At 44.8% G+C, this 18521-nt stretch overlaps 1 protein-coding gene across 1 annotated transcript in view; it reads left to right on the top strand.

Annotated features, from left to right (window-relative positions):
• Window positions 1–10641: 10641 nt before the first annotated feature.
• The window catches only part of LOC118777596 (drebrin-like protein), a 37010-nt gene continuing 29130 nt past the window's right edge, over window positions 10642–18521 (top strand). The window contains exon 1 of the mRNA XM_036528693.1: window positions 10642–11124. Coding sequence (XP_036384586.1) covers window positions 11039–11124 — 86 coding nt within the window. The 5' untranslated portion in view covers window positions 10642–11038. The remainder of the gene's footprint in view (window positions 11125–18521) is intronic.

Raw genomic sequence — 18521 nt, 5'->3', positions numbered from 1 at the left:
TCCATTTGTCTTCCAGGGATTGGCTTCCAAACAATCTTTTTTCAAACATTTAGCAAAGCACTTTAGTACAGTGGCAAGTGACAGGAATTTTTGTATGTATTAAATGCTAACGAAAAGTACTCATTTGTCCACTCCTTAACCTGCAGAAGTATAATTAATTTAAAGATGAAAAAATGACATGCTAATCATAGATTTTAACAAAAAAAACAAATACATGTGGCAACAAGAAAGACTGTCTCTAGATTACGTATGTCACAGTCCATGTGTATTCCCTGAGGGGACCTCGTATCTCTGGGAGGATAGGGACATGTGGACACCCAGCTCCACATGAACTGTTCACCACCCACTCTCAGAGTAACCGCAGTACCTGACGTTTTGAGTTGGACTGTATCTCACATTATGCATCAGTGATTTTTTTTTTATACAGTATCTGCTTTCTCTCTGTGTTACTCATCCTTGCTGTCCTTATGCTGTAAAGGGAGCACTAGCCCAACTGTTCCAGACGCGCTGTCGCCCCCTGGCGTCTTCTGTGCCTTTTCTCTCACACCGTTGCCTGTCTTTCTGTCGTCCCCTGTGACCCAGAAGATAAAGGAGGGTCGTCCTCCTCCGAGCACCACTGCCTTAGAGTCTCAGGTGCTAGAACATCAGGTCGAATCCCCCCCCCCCCCCCCAACGAATGCCACGCCCCCCGCACCCCGCACCCCACATCCGCCTCTCTGTGCCCAGAGATGCGGCCGGCATCGTCCCCATGTCCATCTAGCACGCGGCGGGTGGGTGACATTGTGCTGCGGTCCTTCCTGTGAACTGCTCGCATGGTGACATAGTGCTGCATTCTCAGCACAGTTGTCAGCGGTGGAAACAGCCAGGTTCGGTCACTGGTGCTGACTCGGGATCAGCTGGACAAGTCCAGTCCTGATTCAGGTCACTTCCCTGAACTCAAGTCCAAGACAGTTCATTTCCACTTCAGTGCCAATTCAGTATTCCAGCTGCTTCCAGTGCTGTGTGATCCACTGAGTGAAGTCCAGAACTTTCCGTCATGCTCCTTGCTGATGTTACTTTTTTCAGTTTTGAGTTTTGAGAGGTTCTGTTTTGGAGTTTAACTTATGTTTAACAACAGCAAAAGCTGACCCCTGGCAAGTTTTACAGTGCAAGACCTAATATGCACATAGATCCTAGTGCAAGTAATGGGATTCTTTTCAGGCAATTCAGAAGAACTTGTTCCTGGGGAAATTCAGCAGATGACAGCGTCAGAATTCCGTTTAATTTAGAGTGTCGAGTTCCGTATGCTCTCATTCCCAAAGCTGTTCCTCTTCACCTCTCAATTTTGCACTTGATCACACTTCAATTGCAAATGAGCACACAACTTCAATTCATTTAGGAATGGACCTCAACCCTTGTCTGTGTGGAATAGAATATTCATACAGACAGTAATTTTTCTCTTCCGTTAGACCACATATTATAATTGAATTAAAATGGTTACCAGTAAGGGTGAATTGTGGGGAATGTCAGTCAGACAGCATGGAGGACAGATGTGTGTTTGGTTATATACATGATGTGTGGGTCTCCAGCAGACAGCATTTCTTATCTGTGGACAGAGTGCTTTGATCACTGGCCTGATGATTTCCGAGGGATTTTATGCTGTGCATCTACAGTATTTATGAAAACACAAGGGAAATCTCCTCACCAGGAGGTTTGGATTCTCTAAGATAAGCGCTAAATAGTTTCATACAGCACTCTCCAGTGCACTTCTGTTGATGTTCAGTGCCATGAGTGCATGTGTGTGCGTGTGTGTGCGCCTGTATGTATGTGTATCAGTCACAGACCACTAACCTGAGACCTCTCTCCCGATGTGAGACATGTAGAAACTGTCCACCTTCCAGCATTGCTTGTAACTGAACACGGCTTTATTTGAATCACCTCTGAGTGAATAAGGCCTTAATGCTCTTTATTAGAATGTGATTGTAAAAGGCAGCCTTGTCATCTGATTACAAAACAAGCAAGTGAGACCCTTTCCTGTCCTTGAACTACAACTTCTAGCAGCTCCTGTAGGGAGTTGTAGTTCAACCTCCAGGTGTCTCACGGTGTCCATGACTGCAAACGCTAGGCTTGGAGACAGGGCTCACAGAGAGACTGAAGGGGTTGGTTTCTGTTCTCTGTTCTTAATGTGACTTTGACACATTGTACTTAAGCACTTTTTGCCCCATTACCTGGACTGTTTGTCTTGAAGTTCATTGTTCAAATGAATAAGTGGTTAAAAAAATTTGCAAAACTGAAACCAGTTTTGAGGAAAAAAAAAAAATTTAAGGGCTTTCTTAAAGAATGTTTTGCTGCTGTTGCAAAAAGAAAACAAGTAAAACATGTTCTTTGTAATATTTTTGAACCACTGTGATTTGCACAAAAAAGGTGTTTTCAAAAAATGAAAATGTATTGCAGTTTCAGTATTTTGATGTTTTGACTTTTATTAAAACTTTGCTGAAGTCTTTGACCTAAACGTGTGTGGCGTGTTCTCTTATTTTAAGAATTTTCACCTGTCATTTTGATGATGGTTATCAACCTGAAGACATCACATTCACGTAGGTCAGTTTCAAGTGTCCCACTCAGTACATGGCAAACTTGCTTTTGTCAGGATGCAATACGTCACTTGTCAGTCAATATTGTTTCTTTCTTAAAACACTAACACAACTCAGAAATGAATGGAAGATGCCTCTGGAAGACCTTTTCTGATATCCACACCATACTGTGTACACACCGTATTTGATCACAGTGCTTGCCTGGAGCTATCCTGAGATCAGCCAGCAGATGGAGGCAAAGACCTGTCTGTTATGGGGACCTGTGCCGCAAGTCTGTACAGTACTTAAGAAGAAAACTAAGTTACAAGATCAACATTGGGGCTGAGGAAAAATAAGTCTTTGCAAACCTTCAGAGTCAGGATAAAATACAGTATGCTCTGAAACTCAGTTCCCACATGGGACACTCTGCAACTTATTTAGTTTTTCATCCTACTGTAGTGGATCCCATTCTATGTTGATCTGTTGGAGTGTTCTCCAACATTGCAAACACACACACAGTTCTTGAAGCCACTGACAGGCCCACCGAATCCCAAATCACAGGTTCCAAGAGATCCAACAGAACAAGAATTATGTTCGCATCAGTTCAGAGACCAGATGAGAACGTTAAAGCATCTGCAGTAGATGGAAGAATAAGATCTGGATCAAAGGCCTGAAAGAATGGAAGGCAAAGATTTGCTGAAGCAGGTATGTGCTGTTTACGCTCTATAGGAGTCTGTGAAATGCTGTCACCACTTGCGTGAGGTGTTGGTCACATCATGTCAACGTCTGTTTATTTTTGTTGATACTAAATTCATGAGAAGCCCAGGTGCTCTGCGCCTTACAAATAGGGGAGGCAGAGAATTTACCTTTATTTTGCAGTTGTCAAGCTCAGTTTTGATTGGTTTTCACTGTTGAAGGATGAAACCGCTGGTGCATGAATCCTCTTCACTTGATCAGATGTGGAAGTTGTGGAAGATCACATTGTTCAAATGAAGTGGTAAAAACGCATATTTGAATTTTTCACATAATTACATAATAATTCATTACAGTACACTGTATTCATTTAGCAGATGCTCTTATCCAGACTGACTTCCAGCACAATAGAACATGTATGAACAATTGTATCCATTCAAGTGGAATGAGCAAGTGTCAGACCAGGCTAACAGCACTCCCAGACCAGTGAGTGTGAGCATAACAATATTCAAGCACTACCACAAGTTAACTTAAGGTAAACTGAAATTAGACAGCCTAGAAAACTAAGGGAAGTCAAGTACATACACTACCATATGTCACACAGCCACTAGATCACAGTGTACATACCACATTGAAATATTACTAGTAAATAAGTGACAAATTCTTTATTGCAAGTATTCAAGCTGTATCAAAGAAGGTGAAGTTAAAAGCTTATCTCTGCTTTTAATAATAAAAACTGATTCACTGTTACTCAGTTTAAGAAGTTATTGATTTACTGTGAACTGCACAAAGCAAAGGCTGCCATAGTAATGGCGATTAATAAAGCAAATCTGATGATGAATGACCCTTATTATAATTAGCAAACTTATTAGTCATGAAAAACAGGTTCAGAGCCTCTGTCAGTTTAGCAGTAGTTTACCTGCTTCCCTTATTTATAGTTTACCTGCCACTGCTGGAGAGGGGCCACAGAGAAGCGACGTTTCAGGTCTTGCAGAGAAAATGCAGTCACACTGCCTCCTGGTGTACATCCCACCAGCATGTAAAAGAGCGTGTAACTGGAAATAGGTGCAGACACTCAGTCTCACACGAGAAATGATGTGTCACTTCGACTTGCCAAAAGTGCTCAACTGCCTACAAAAACTACTACAGCAATGACAACAATAACAAAGAGTTGTGTCATCATTTGTGGTTAAACTATATTTAGTCTGTCAACTTAAATATTGTATTCGTTACCATTTTTGAACTTGAAAACAGTAAGTTCATGACTCCCCAGTGGTGGAACGAACTCCCTGTCCCGCTACGGACAGCTCCTTCACCCCATTCCTTCAGACAGGACCTGAAGACGCACCTCTTCAGACTCTACCTGGACTGACCCAGCACACAATTGCTGCCCCCCCCCCCCCCCCCCCCAATCAGTGCTGTCGTAAATTGCTGTGATTTTTAAATTGTACTTTTTAAATTGTTTCTTGTTGCCGCCTTTACCCTGACGCTCATTGCGGCGTTTGAAGTTGTTGAAGTTTGCTGTTTGAAGGTGTTCGTATTAGTTGTCCTATAGGCCGTAATTGTACAAATCTGATAGCACTGTGTCCTCAAACAGACCTCGCTCTCAGCTGAGAACTGTCTCATTGTGGAACTGTACACATCCTGTCCCCGTACTGTCGCTGTATTTACTGTATGCACTTTTCTAAGTCGCTTTGGATAAAAGCGTCTGCTAAATAAATAAATGTAAATGTAAACGTATGTAACTGATTTTGACAGAGCTCCAGGTGATGTCTACCTTTCCTAGAGCTTCCACGTACCAAATCAAACACCTGCAAATCAGATAACAGCCATCCCACATGTATCTGTATGGAATGAGGCCCCAATTCAGTGAGATACATGCAGGTTCATGGGAATCCAGCCGTGCATGACTGCTTTTACACTGACATTAGTTCCGTGGAAATGATCATTCCCCATCCCTTTGTCGCTCATCCTCCCAATGCTTCTGACTAAGTGGCTGCAAACAGCTTTCTTCCTCTTTCACACCCAATCATGGCTTAGCTCAACTTCCGAGGCCGTGAGCAGGATGGACAGCATTTCAAAATTTTTGGCCGAGGGAATATTGAACACATTTCTGACCAGTTTCGCCTGCTCAGCAGGAATCAGGCAAGCAGTTTCCAGTAAGCGGGGGGTGATTTGTGATGGACGACGCGGCTGGCTCCTATTAAAACCTCCCGGACAGACACGAAATCTGAGAGGGTGGGGGAGGGGGGGGTACACTGTGCTGCAGGAGTATGTCACCGTGGCAACTGCAGTGATGTGTGCAATGCTGTGGATGACGAGTCTGAGTGTCTTACACTTTGCACGTGTTGGCTCGGCCAGCGCCGCGGAGAACGCTGACGAAGCTCCAGACGTTTCCAGGAAGGCTTTCACCCCAAGCTCTTAAAATAGGCTTTACTGGCTCTCTCACCCATAAAATAATTTAAGGCAATAATGGGATTTATGGGGTTCTCTACCGCAATAGCAGAGTTCTGTTACACGTGGAGGTGTCTGCCATCTCTGACTGCATCCCTGAAGGCTGGGTCACTGCCTTTATGAGTTCCCGTAACAGATGTGAGTTAACGTTAATGGCCGCCGCTCCATGATATATGACGCCAAAGCTGTTGGTAAAAGCTCTCCTTATGTGAGGTCCCTCTATCATTCAGAGAAACCGCTCACCATGCCACCTTTAATCCTAGACCAGGCAAAATTGTTCCATCTCTACCTCGGTCTTACACTGCCGTTTACTGACTGCCCCACCCCCTACCTCTGTTACTCTGCCCCTTCCCATAATGCACCTGGGCCTGCAGTGTCTCTTTTCCTCTGTCTCCCTCTCTCCTGCAGATGCAGCAAGCAGCCTCAATGCTCCCAGCCGCTCTCCAGCACAGCTACGCTGACCTTGCTCATCCCTGAGCAGCAGATAAGACAGCATGTAACAGAATGGAGGAGAGAGGAGTGGAGCGCTTCTTTATCGCAGAGCAGAAGGCCGGCCAATGAACCAAAACAATCCAGCGTCTGACCAAAGACTCCTGAGCATCCTAAACCTGAGATCTACCCCCCCCCCCCCACACACACTCTGTCTCTATCTCTCCATCAGTTACAGCTTCCTCCTACACTCCATCTCTCTGTATCACATCTCCTTTATCACGTTGTCTCCTCTCTCTCTGTGCCACATGCTGTTTTTTGTTCTCTATTCCCTAGACTCCATCACCTCTGCGATGTTGTTTAGAACATGCTTTTGAAGAGTGGTGATAACTGTTGAGGGGCAGAGGTTCAGAGCTCTGACCTCTGACCCCCTCTGTCAGAGATTTCTCAGATTTGTATTCAAGGCACACACTTATGCTTCTCTGTACTCTGAGTAAATCAGTAATAAGAAAAACGCCTTGTGTTCCTCTGTTCACTCAACATGGGAGGGGGTGAGCTTTGAGTGGTTACATTTGCAGGGGGGCTAAGGACTCCAGAGAGAGAGAGAGCTGGGGAGGGGTCATGCACATAGCTGAAGACTGACCTAACCTGAAAGGCTGCAGAGCTGACACAGCATGACTGTGCATGCCCCCTACTGACACACGCACGCTCACATACACACACGCACACGTGCACACACACGCACGCACGCGCACGCACACACACGCGCGCACACACACACACGCACACACACACGCATACATACACACACGCACACGCACACACACACACACACACACACACACACAAACATAAATCTCTGTTGCTGGGGGGGGTGTGCCAGGCTCGCGGTGACAGGGACAGGCAAGCAGATATCTCTATTACAGCACAGCCTGAGCTGAGCCCTGTGGAATGCTGGGAGATCAGCTCCCGGGGGATGGATCAGAGCGGGATCAGCGGAGCGCGGCTCACGGGTGAATGGGGTGGCTGTTTGAATGACATCATGCTCCCTGTTTGGGGAGGACGGATTAGAGGGCACAAGTGCAGGGAATCTGGCTCCTGGCACAACGGCTTCGTCACTGCTTCGGTCAGGGGATGCGTTGTGACTGATGCTCTTCGAGACAAAGCAGGCACACAGACCAGCTCTCCCCTCCCGGCCTTCTCTCCCTCACACTGTTAAACAGACACCACGCCAGCATAGGGGTCACACAGCCAGTAACGCAGAGGGGCAAACAGAGCAACAAAATAAGCCTGTCTTTCTCTCGCAGTGTGTCTCTCCATTTAGTACAGAAATAGGCTCTTTCCCTTTTACCACAGAGGCTAGTCCAGTCCAAAAAGCTCCACCTTAATGGAGACGCTTTGCACTTCTGTTGGAGTTTCAGAGGTGGAAAGAAATATCCTGTGTGTCTCCGCAGCTTCCTGGAGATCCTTCTGCAGACAATGAGAGACAGTCTCAGCCAATGGTCTGTGGAGTGGACGGGAGGAAAGGGGCAGTCCTTCTGGAGTGGCAGCAGAAACAGGTACCTGGTGTAAGAGACACACCAGCGCTCAGCTCCTAGCCGGGCTACTGTAAGCAAACAACAATATAAGAACCCCAAAAACAACAAAACCAGCATACTCTGCACTCTTCCTGAATATTCCTAGGTTGTCTCTCATTCATACCCTAGTTCAGACCCACATGACTCCAAAACCTCCAAGGCAACTGTCTGTTCAGGAGTCCCTCACCATCGAGGCAGTCCCAATTTATTGATGTGACCTTCTCACTGTGACCGCTGTGTCAAAGTACCCAGATAAACTGCAGCAACCCACTTGTTTACTGCCTAGTTTACTGAGTCACTTCCTCACTAACAAACTGTATCAGCAGTCAATAGAAAGGTGAGGTGATACTGCTTTGTTTTTGCTCTCCTAGCCAAATCTGCTCAGTTCAGACTCAACTGAAACACTCAGCTCACTCAAAAACATGTGGGCATGCTTATACTGTTATATACTAAGTGCAAGATCATACAGATTATGAGCAGTAACTTTGTTGGGGAATTTGATTGCCTCTCTCCAATATGCGCATGTGTTGGGTCCAGATCTTCAATTCTTCATAATGCAACTTGAAACTAAAATGAAGAAAGATGGCAACTGGAGCGTTTAAATAAAAAATAAAGACAGAGAGAAATATAGACAGAGATGTAAAGGGCAAGACTAATGGGGTGATCCAGAATATTGACCCAGCATGGAGGCTTTGTCTACCCGGGGGCTGGGCAGTGAAGGCTGGTGCTGGTAGGACCACCCTGCTCCAGAACTGTCCTGCCATTCAGATTGGAGTGTCACCCTCATGTCAGACCTCATATATTTATGGTACCACAGCAATGACAATATAAGATAAATATAGCCTGATCTTGCGTAAGAAGTACAGAAAACACAACCTCCACCCTGGCTCTGGTTGGGTTCACTGAATCCGAGCCTGTGAAACTCCCTAATTCAGTTGACTGAAAGTACGTTGCAATGGTCACACCGGTTAATGCCAGAAAATTACAAGTTAACAGTCTGCTGGCACAATAATGCACCCTCTGTCAGCTCTGTGTCACCGCAGAGAGAGGTTCTTCAGGCGATGGACTGAGAAAACAGGAACAGGAAACTCCAGGGCTCTCTGAGGACCAGCATAATCACCGCGCTAATCTACTGATGGGAAAAGGAGAAGCAGCTAATGACAGGAAGTCATTGGTGGGCAGATGAGTGATGCTCGCTCTCTGACTGTCCCTCTCTCTCCCTAATGACAGGAAGTTGGAGGGATGGTAGCAGAATGGTGGAGGCATGCTGCCCTCCTCTCTGACTAACTGTGCTTGGTGGCCTGTCAAACAACTGTTTGCCTGAGGTCTAAGGGTGTGCACAGGGGTGCCTTTGATTTTGGGCCTGGATTTTCTCTCTCAGTCTGGCTCCTGGATTGGCTGTAACTGGATGTCCATGGAAGCAGATGATCATGCATGGGGGAATGTGAGCTGGGGTATGGGCAGATTGGCTGTGGGACAGACTGACCCAGCTCATCCGGGGCAGCAAAGAGCCCTGCTGGAGCCCTGTGTCAGGTGGCAGAGGAGGTGTGTGACAGATGGGATAGCATGGGTCCTCCAGCTGGGAGGGAACAGAGGATGACTTCGCTCAACAGATAGGGGAGACAGGCTGGGACAAGGAGTATGAGAATCAAGTGTGCAAGAATCAGGTGTGCAAGAGAGTGAGCTTAAAATTTTGTGTGATTTTGTTTTGTTTTTGAATCAACCACATAACATCTCCGCCTTCATTTTTGTCCTCTAAGGGAAATGGCTGGAGTTCTGTGGTAGCCCAGAGCTGAGCAATAGTCTCAGGCAAAACCCTATGATAGATGTAACAGTTTCCATCTCATTATACATAATATGATATCTCAGTCCCCCGCTTTCGCACAGACCGGCATCTGGGAATAAACACGAGAGGACTGATAGCGAATGTAATCACACACATCAAGAAGCAGCCACAGGAAACCACTGAGCCATCATCAAAAGAGTATGACCAATCCATGGCTGGGATAAAAGGAGGCACTCCCCAGGTCCCTCGGGACTGTGAGAGGAATGTAACTGCCGCTGTCTGCTGACCTCCAAACCAGACCAGGGCTGTGTGTAAACTGCTGATCCCAGTCCAGGCCCTGACCGTCCACAGCGCAGTGTGGCCCAAGTCTTTTCATGTGACCACAGCTTTTGGTACAGCTCCCAATGAAATGCTCTTCTGCTGGTAGGGTTTCCTCTTATAGATGTCATGTAGCCCCCTTGGTGTGTCAGGCTGTCTCTCGGAGCTGACAGAGGGCTGGTCATTCTGCAGCAGATGGAGTAGTTGTGGTGGGGAGGCAACTAGCCCCCTTTCTTTAACTCCCTGACAGGGTACCAGTGCCAGCATCTGTCACATTTGCATTTACATACAAGGATATTGATTGATTTTATTCCAGCCTAACAAGGTCCTCTCTGAAAGAAAAAAATCACAGATCGCTATCAAGGGGATGTTTTTCTCTTTCTGTCATGCAGCATGCAGTAATTATAGATGGAGGAGTTTCCTGGTGTACTGTAAACACAGTGGTACGCCAAGACTCATCAATGAGAGAACAGTCTAGAATAAAGGTACAGCAGCCTATTTTTAATTCTTGGAGGAATTTAATTGACCTTTATATATTCACAGAATATATGATAAATTAAATATTCTTTGTCAGTCCTATTTGCACATTGGTTCCCCATACAGTGCAGATCAACCAAATCTTTGGAAAGAAATCCAATGTAAACAAGTATATTTTACTTCATTACTGTACACATTATCGCACAAGCCCACACCCAACACTCTTTCTACTGATTGAAAGACCTTACAAAATATCCAGTGTGCCTCCGAAGGGGAGGGAGGTAATGTTCCTGTCTGAACTGTCAAAGAACGCTGCACTCATCATGTATGTGTCAGTTTTCGCGCAGAGTCTGTTGGGTTCTTGCAACAGAGTATACAGTATGCGTCCTCCTTTACCCCCTTTTGTTTTTGTTTGGTGTTTGTCGCTACGGCGTCCTGTTACGGATCGTGCGCACACGCCCGCAGTGGCGAAAGAACACGTTTTCCTCTTCTAACGGGAGGTGGGGCTTTTGGACGCAGAGGCTGTTTCAAAACTTTGTGCAGGAGTACAGCACCCCTCACCTTCATACTTAGCGCTGCTCCCCTGGAGGGATAACACGCTGCTGGACGTGAGGAACCCAAAGCACGCGATAGAAGCTTAACTGTTTTTATTTGCGCCTGAATTGTGTGCGCGTTTATTGGCAGGTTGTAGAGGATAAACCGAAGAGGATAAATCCAACTGGACTGAATTTCAGAGTTAAAGTCGCAAAGTCACAATGAGGGCGATTAATCTGGACACCTACAGCCTCTCTCTGCTCACTGCCAAAGAGGACATTCTGAACCCTCGATCATCAACCAATTGGTAGGTCAACACGGACTAAACATAGAGCGCTCACAATTTACTGTTTTCCTGTAGATTACATAAATTCCAAAAGGTTGTCAAAAGGCTGAATAGTCTTTGTCTTTGGGTATGATTTTGTGAAGGCTGGTCATAAGTCCCGCCGTTAATTATTTAAAGACTTATTTAACCGACAGATTATTTATTTATGTATTCTATTTGTGTCCGCTTGTTGTGCAGTAAGTTTAGTATTTGTTGTTGAGTAAATTGGGTTTGTTCCTAACGGTGTGCAAGGAAAAAGTGTTCATGCCTAGTTTATAATCCTTACTGAGAACATGCGACGTGCTGCACGGTGTCACCTGAACGTTCTGGACATGGTTCACGGACGGGTTTGCAGGCTCTTTCTGCTGTCGCGGACAGGGAGGGCAGCTAGTGAGTAAACTGAAACAGAAGCCAGTGTCTGCTGTGTTTTTCTGTATGCAGATCGGCTTCAGTTCACTGAACATGGTGCCAATAACTTGATAAGAGCAAGGGAAGATACTGTTTTGTTAATTGCGCTAGGCTGAATTTTTGCATCCAACAGAGTGGTGGGGGGGTTACTGCTTAGCTGTGTCTGATTCCATGCACTCACTCACTCACGCACACACACACACACACACACACACACACAAACACACAAACACACACACAGAGAGAGAGAGAGAGAGAGAGAGAGAGAGATGAATCTCTATTACATATTTTTTATGGCAGAAAATGGGAAGCTGTGTGATTTATGCCAGACAGTTTTCAACATCACCACCATACACTGAGAAGCAAAAAATTGGGTGAAGATGTAGTAATGAAAAGCAGGCTTTTGCTGTCATTTTGATGAGGTATGGGATATTCCCTGCCAGCCTGTAACCTGGCAAATGGCATACCTGCCATCCCCATACAACTGCGGCAATTTCCAGTTTTTCTAAGGCAGTAATTGCAGGAATTATGTTCTATTCTGTTTTTACCCCCACAGTTGCAGTTATATTTCATGGCTTATAATGTTTGCTGGTCAGTTCTGATCTATGGTCAGTACCCAGTTACAAACATCATTGAGGAGGTTTGTGCCAGAGGGACCCCTCCCTAGAGTGAGCAGTATCATGCCCGCCATGCCCGCCTTCCCTGCTGGTCCATCTCACATGTAAAGAGTAAACATTTTAATGGAAGCTGCCTAGCCATTTCCTTTGCATTTTACTACTGGTAGGGATATTTGAGTTATCATGGAAGTAGAATATCGCCACATACTACCGCCTAACTACTAAACAATCCTGCTTTTAAATCATTTCATCTGAGACACTATGTATACAGTGCATGGGTTATTTGGGGTTTAAATTTCACTTCTTGGTAACCCTTCCAATTTAACATTTGTTACACAGATTTCCACTTTATGATGACGTCTTGAAGCTCCTTACAAGTGACATTATATGTAGAGTTGTTGCTAGTTTACAGTAGACCCTTACTAGACACGGCTATTGTTTATGAACAGGTGGCTTATGCCAGCGCAGATCTGTATAGCCCTTATTGTCACAAAAAAGTCTCATGCAGACACTGTGACAGAGCATCTCTGGAGAGACATGACAGGGCTTGCAGATGTCATGAACTTGCAAATGATTTAATCAACTCAATCAAAAACAGACGGAGGTCTGCGAGCAAGTGAGGGGAGCAACAAGTTAACAGCAAGCAGCAAGCTGAACGGTGTAGTCCTTAATTTACTGCCCAGAGACTCGCTTTTAATAAAGACTCTCTCCCACAGCCCACATCTGGCGCTGGTGTCGGAGGGGGAGTGATTGTTTTTACATGGTTGAGCTCTTTTGAAAACAACAGATGCACTACATCAGAAAAAGACACTGCTTAAAATTTAATGAAGGGATGCCCAGGGCCTGTAATGCAATTTATAACCCAGGGTGATCTCTCCGCGTCTGTATCAGCATTATGCTGCAGGCCGAAAGGAGGTGACTGGCCCTCAGCCTGTTGAACATTAACTGCGTTACTCTGAGGCACATTGCCTAATGTACATTACATTACTGTTCATTTGCATGTCTAAATTCCTGTTTGATTTAAGCTAGACCACATACATACTCTCTGTGTTCCTACCTCTCACAGTTCAGTATTAACAGTGACCTTTATGGACCTAATGGCATACAGCGATAGCATGTTACTCTATAGTAACATTTAAAGGAAATTCCTGTTTCCCTTTCTTTGTACTTTTGTACTGAGTATGAGATCCTCTCTTTTTTGAGCAACATACACTTACCACAAAAGCATTTTCCATACACAGTATATGAAAAGATCATTTATCAGGCCATGATCAGAGGACAGGGAATGTGTTCCTGTTATTTGGAATGCACCCCCCCAGTATTTTGGCTGTGTAACAACAGCAGGTACAATGCAGAGAAATGCTAAAACTGAAAACAGCTATTTGCATTCAACTCTGATCAAAATTGTTATTGTGTGTCCATTAAAAAATAACAATGCATAAAATGAAATGCAACTGCAGAAATTAACAATATCTTAGTTTTTCATCCACTGACACTGATTATGTATATGAAGAAGCTGTCTATAAATGATGTGACACTGGTAAGTGCTCAGCTCATCTGTGTGAAGTGTCCACGAAGACACTTAATGCTTCACACTCTACTGCAGCACAATGCTAGCACAGTAACACAATCTATGTCTACACCATTTGAAGTCATTTTTATGTAGTGTTACACTAATTATTCTGACAGTCTATGATTGATAGTCATGCTTGTTTGGGCCACATGATCCATCACTTCCTTCTCTTTGCCTGTTCTAGACCACACATGCCTGGTTTTGGGCTGCTGGAAATCCTTATGTTTCTACTTGAGTTGCTACTCAAGACAGCCTCCATATAATGACCATAAACACAACTCTTTACAGCGTATGTAAAGTGCGTGGCATTCGTTATGTCTTCAGTGTTCCTGAGTGCAGCAGCTCCACGGCACTTTTGTGCTTTCCTGAAAACTGTTTTCTGCAACCCATGTTCCCAGAAATATTCTTAACAGGCCACTTTAGTGATCTGGGCTCTCTGACTCCTTCCATAGGCTTAACCTGTGGAAACACACTGATGATCACAGGCTTTAGTGCATTGAATGAAGTGTGTGTGTGTGTGTGTGTGTGTGTGTGTGCGTGTGTGTGTGTGTGTGTGTGTGTGAGTGTATATGTTCTGCGCGTTCTTTTGAACCCAAGCCCTGAGGGGGGTGATGGCATTGTGCCAGATGGACTGGGGGCTCTCAGTGGGCTAAGTGTGAGTTATAATGAAGGTGGTGATTAGATGTGAATGGCAGTGTTTTTACTCCAATTGTTCTGAAAAGAGATCCCCTGGCTTGTTTGTAGAACATTAGAAATAGGAAAGCACAGGACAGGCGTTTATGAATGAGAACCTTTGCAGGCCAGAAAACAGGATGTTTGGTGCCAATTTGGTATGTTTCAGGGGGTCTATCTAAAAAGTTACAAGTTTACATGATTGATTTGATGATTTCAACATCATACTGAAAGTGCAGGAAGGAGCCACCCTGACTTGTGCTATAGTTGCCACCCAGCCTCTTTCAAATTTGGCCTCTTTGTATAAAGAAATCCCCTTCTAATATAGTGAATTGGCCCTACTGTGCATTGATTGGCTGGCAAGCCTGAAGTGGGTGTGGCAGCAGGGTGGGTGCAGTGAGGTCATTCTTGGAAGCGGCCCCGGGGGTTTGGGGGTAGTGAAGGGGTCATAGTTGGGAGGGAGGAGGGATGTTTTGAAACTAGATCCCCCTGCACACTCAGCGCTGGCCTTGAGTCCTCTGTGGCTTTTATCTAATGACCTTGTGTGCACACAGTGCTGCTGAATGCACATTCTCAGTGTATTACCACTCAAATGAGTGGACCTTCTGGGCATGGCTGTGCTTTTATGCCTTTATCTGGTTATTTTCCATAGGTAGCATACCATGCCTCCATGTATAGACTGATACGTTTTTAAACATTTTTAACATGAATATTTAAACACATTTATATATACCTACAGGTCTCTGTGTTCATACCCTCCCTCATGGTCTCTGCGCTCATACCCTCCCTCATGATCTCTGCGCTCATACCCTCCCTTATGGTCTCTGCGCTCATACCCTCCCTCATGATCTCTGCGCTCATACCCTCCCTCATGGTCTCTGCGCTCATACCCTCCCTCATGGTCTCTGCACTCATACCCTCCCTGTCTGTCTACTCTCTGTGTTCCTTTCTGCTCCCTCCCAGCTGCTCTGGCTTATTTTAGCCACTCCGAATAAAAGCTGGAAATTCCTTTTGCCACGGAACAATAGATACCAAATGAATGCTTGCGTATTGAGCGATTGCTCTGATCTTGATCAAAAGTTCAATCCCATGATCTCCTCCTGAACTCCTGAGTTTTTAACTGATCTGTGGTATTGCATTTCACCCAGTTTTATCTGTCACAGTGACTGCATGTACTATACATTAGTCTCAGAGGCCTGGGTTTTACTGTGAAGGCAGTGCTGTCATCAATCATGGCTCACCTGAGAAATCCAGGCAGATCTATTTGAGCGGACATTTGAGTCTGATGCCATTCGCACAGAGCTCCTGGCCTGTTGGTTACCATTGAACTACTGTACAGTCTATTACTCAAGACTTTTGGCAAGTTGAGATAAGCCTGTGCATTGTTTTTGCATAATGTTTTTGTCTTATGACACAGAAGCAATCAGATTAAAAATATAATGGTGTATTCATCAAATTTATATACACCTGCAAACAATTGTGCAACATCAAGTGCCATGTCTGTATATTTTGCCTAACCAATTGCCTGTCAGTATCGAACAAGACCCTTTTTTTTGGACTTATTTGCTTTGTAGTTTTATTCTCAGCGAAACAGGTAGGGGCAACACCTGAATGATCTGACTGCCAAGGAATGTGTTACAGGGTGTTCTGGTGCTGGATGTGCAGTTTCCCCTGTTTGAGTGTCAGATGTTGATGGAGAGCTGTGGCTGAACTCAGGCCTCCTGCATTGCTGTGAAGTGAGCACAGACACGTGTCAGTCCGAGCTCACTCCGTCTCACAGCCTCTCCACCCATACTGGCACGGCGGAGGTTTTTCTTGAGGGAGGTGTCACTCTGGCATTTCACAGGAACTCCTTTATTTCCTCCTGCAGCTCCTCGTTTCAGCTGCCAGAACACCCGCACCTGTGCAAATCGAAAAAGCAATATACAGGATTCTTCAAGGGCCACACTTTGGCCTGCTCACAGCTGAAGCCAACTCTGCAGAAAAGTCAGCAGACAGACTGCACAACACAACAATGGCATTAATGTGGTAAATGAAGGCTTCAGCCAGATAGAGCAACTAGTACAGGTAGAACCCATCAGAATCATCCACTTTAAAGAGCCCTAACACAGTAAAATAGAACATAAACAAATACCGGAAAAATTATTGGAGTCATATGTAAAATATTTTAATCATAGTTACTTCCCTGTATGTACTTGTATGCACACATTGTAGTGTATCACATATATAAGTTGTCATTTTACAGTGTGGAAGTATATGCATGGGATATGCATCCTTCAGACTGATTTTTCTTTGCACCCACTGAAATGAAATGCTCTTTTGTCATGAGCTCAATGCATGAACTACATGCAGTAGCTGCAGAGGCAATGAAAGAAAGCCCCTTAGACATCATTCATATCTGTCACATGCAAGTGTTTTAAAGATACACATCTTTTATTCACATCATTAAATTAAGTATCATACTGTATTAATTGTGAGGTGCTGATAATCTAATCCATTTTGAATTTGTGATCCTTCATAGAATGTAAGGTTATGTTTACATATACGCACTAAATATTTCTTATGCTAAACTTAATTGTGCCTTGTGGGTGATTAGGTAAGTATTATTGTTTTGTATTGAATAAAGTGATATTAAGTTATGTAAAGTTATATTATTGATTTAAAAATGAAGTTGAATAAAGTTACACATATAGGTTGATGCATTTGTGGTATTGAATGCTTGATGTTGTGAGAATTGTTTGCAGGTATTTTTATACTTATCTTGTCTTCATATCTACTACGCTTGCAGTGGAAAGGATCATTAGACAGATACTGAATGGAGCAGACATGTCCTGATATGACGAAGGGGGCGTGGGTGGAGGTCTCGTGGTGGGCCGCCACTCAGACGGGGACTTTGATCCTAGTTGGGGGGGATGAGCGGGCCCGCTGAGGGTGCTGATTTCGGATGAGGGCCCAGATGGGGAAACCGTGGGATCAGTCCCAAAAGAGAGAGATAGCCATCTCAGTCCCCCGCAGCGGGCGAACTGTGTACCTCTGTCTGCCCTCTGGGTGGGACAGGTGGTTCTGTTCTTGTGAAATCTTACAGTGATAGATCTCCCAGCATGCACTTGCTGCTGTCTTCCTTTGTGCGGGGGCGGTCTTAGAATGGCCCCTCTGCTGTTCCAGGAGCACAAAACCCCCTCGTGTGTCCGTCATAAGATCATGGAACTTGGAGCCAGGCCTGCTGTTGATATCCAGTCCTGGCCTGTGTGTATAACTTGGCCGTGTGCATTGTCTTAGAAAAGCTGATGAAACATAACAAGGGGAAATCAGGGTTAGTGCTTGTTTTACACCCCTGTTAATGCGATGAAGTCAGCAGGGTGACAGGCAGCAGCAGGTAGATGTTTGGGGTATGTTGTGCTCGTCTCCATGCCATTGGGGCAGTCCCAGCCTAACCAGATATGCTGAACTAGGGCCAGTAGGGAAGGTAAGAGGGCACCAAAGCAATGGGTGTGATCTCTGATAGCAGAGTAAAGGTGATGAAATCACACACTCTGAGGCAATGGAGAATGGCCACAAGTGCCAAAGCACGGATACATACATTATCGTCTTATTCTGTGCACATTCATGGTACCATTTTGGACTGTTCTGGAATTAGAAGCTTCAGGTGGTCAGAATGATCGTGATATCTCTGTGTAGCAGTAGCAGAGCATTTTCTTCATGTTGTAGCGGTCTATTCTGTGTTCAGTTCTCTGTTGAGTGCATCCTGAGAACAACAGAGCTGTGAGAACGCAGAGAACAAGAAACAAGAAGCTGCTTCCTGAACGATGTCATGTCAAGCATTGTCTTTGAATGACTCAGCTACACGACCAGTTACACGGAATTCAAGTTGTTCCACAGAATTCCAGTGCCTCAGATATCACAGAGGATAGTTCTGTTAGAAAGTAAAACTCAATGCAAACAGTTTAATTTGACAGAACAAGCATTCTTAAATGAGCCTTTTAAGGGCTCTTGATTTGGTGAGTTCTTGGTATGCCTCATCAGTCAAGTCAGCATCCATGTTTAAACACTGTTTATAAAAAAAAAGGAAAAAAAAACTTTTTCCATTCAAAAAGTCTTTATAATTTCAA

This window comes from Megalops cyprinoides, chromosome 5 (genome assembly GCF_013368585.1).
Source record: "Megalops cyprinoides isolate fMegCyp1 chromosome 5, fMegCyp1.pri, whole genome shotgun sequence".
Classification (NCBI taxonomy): Eukaryota; Metazoa; Chordata; class Actinopteri; order Elopiformes; family Megalopidae; genus Megalops; species Megalops cyprinoides.
Note: the sequence above shows the minus strand (reverse complement) of the source record. Positions and strands in the feature narration are given on the sequence as shown.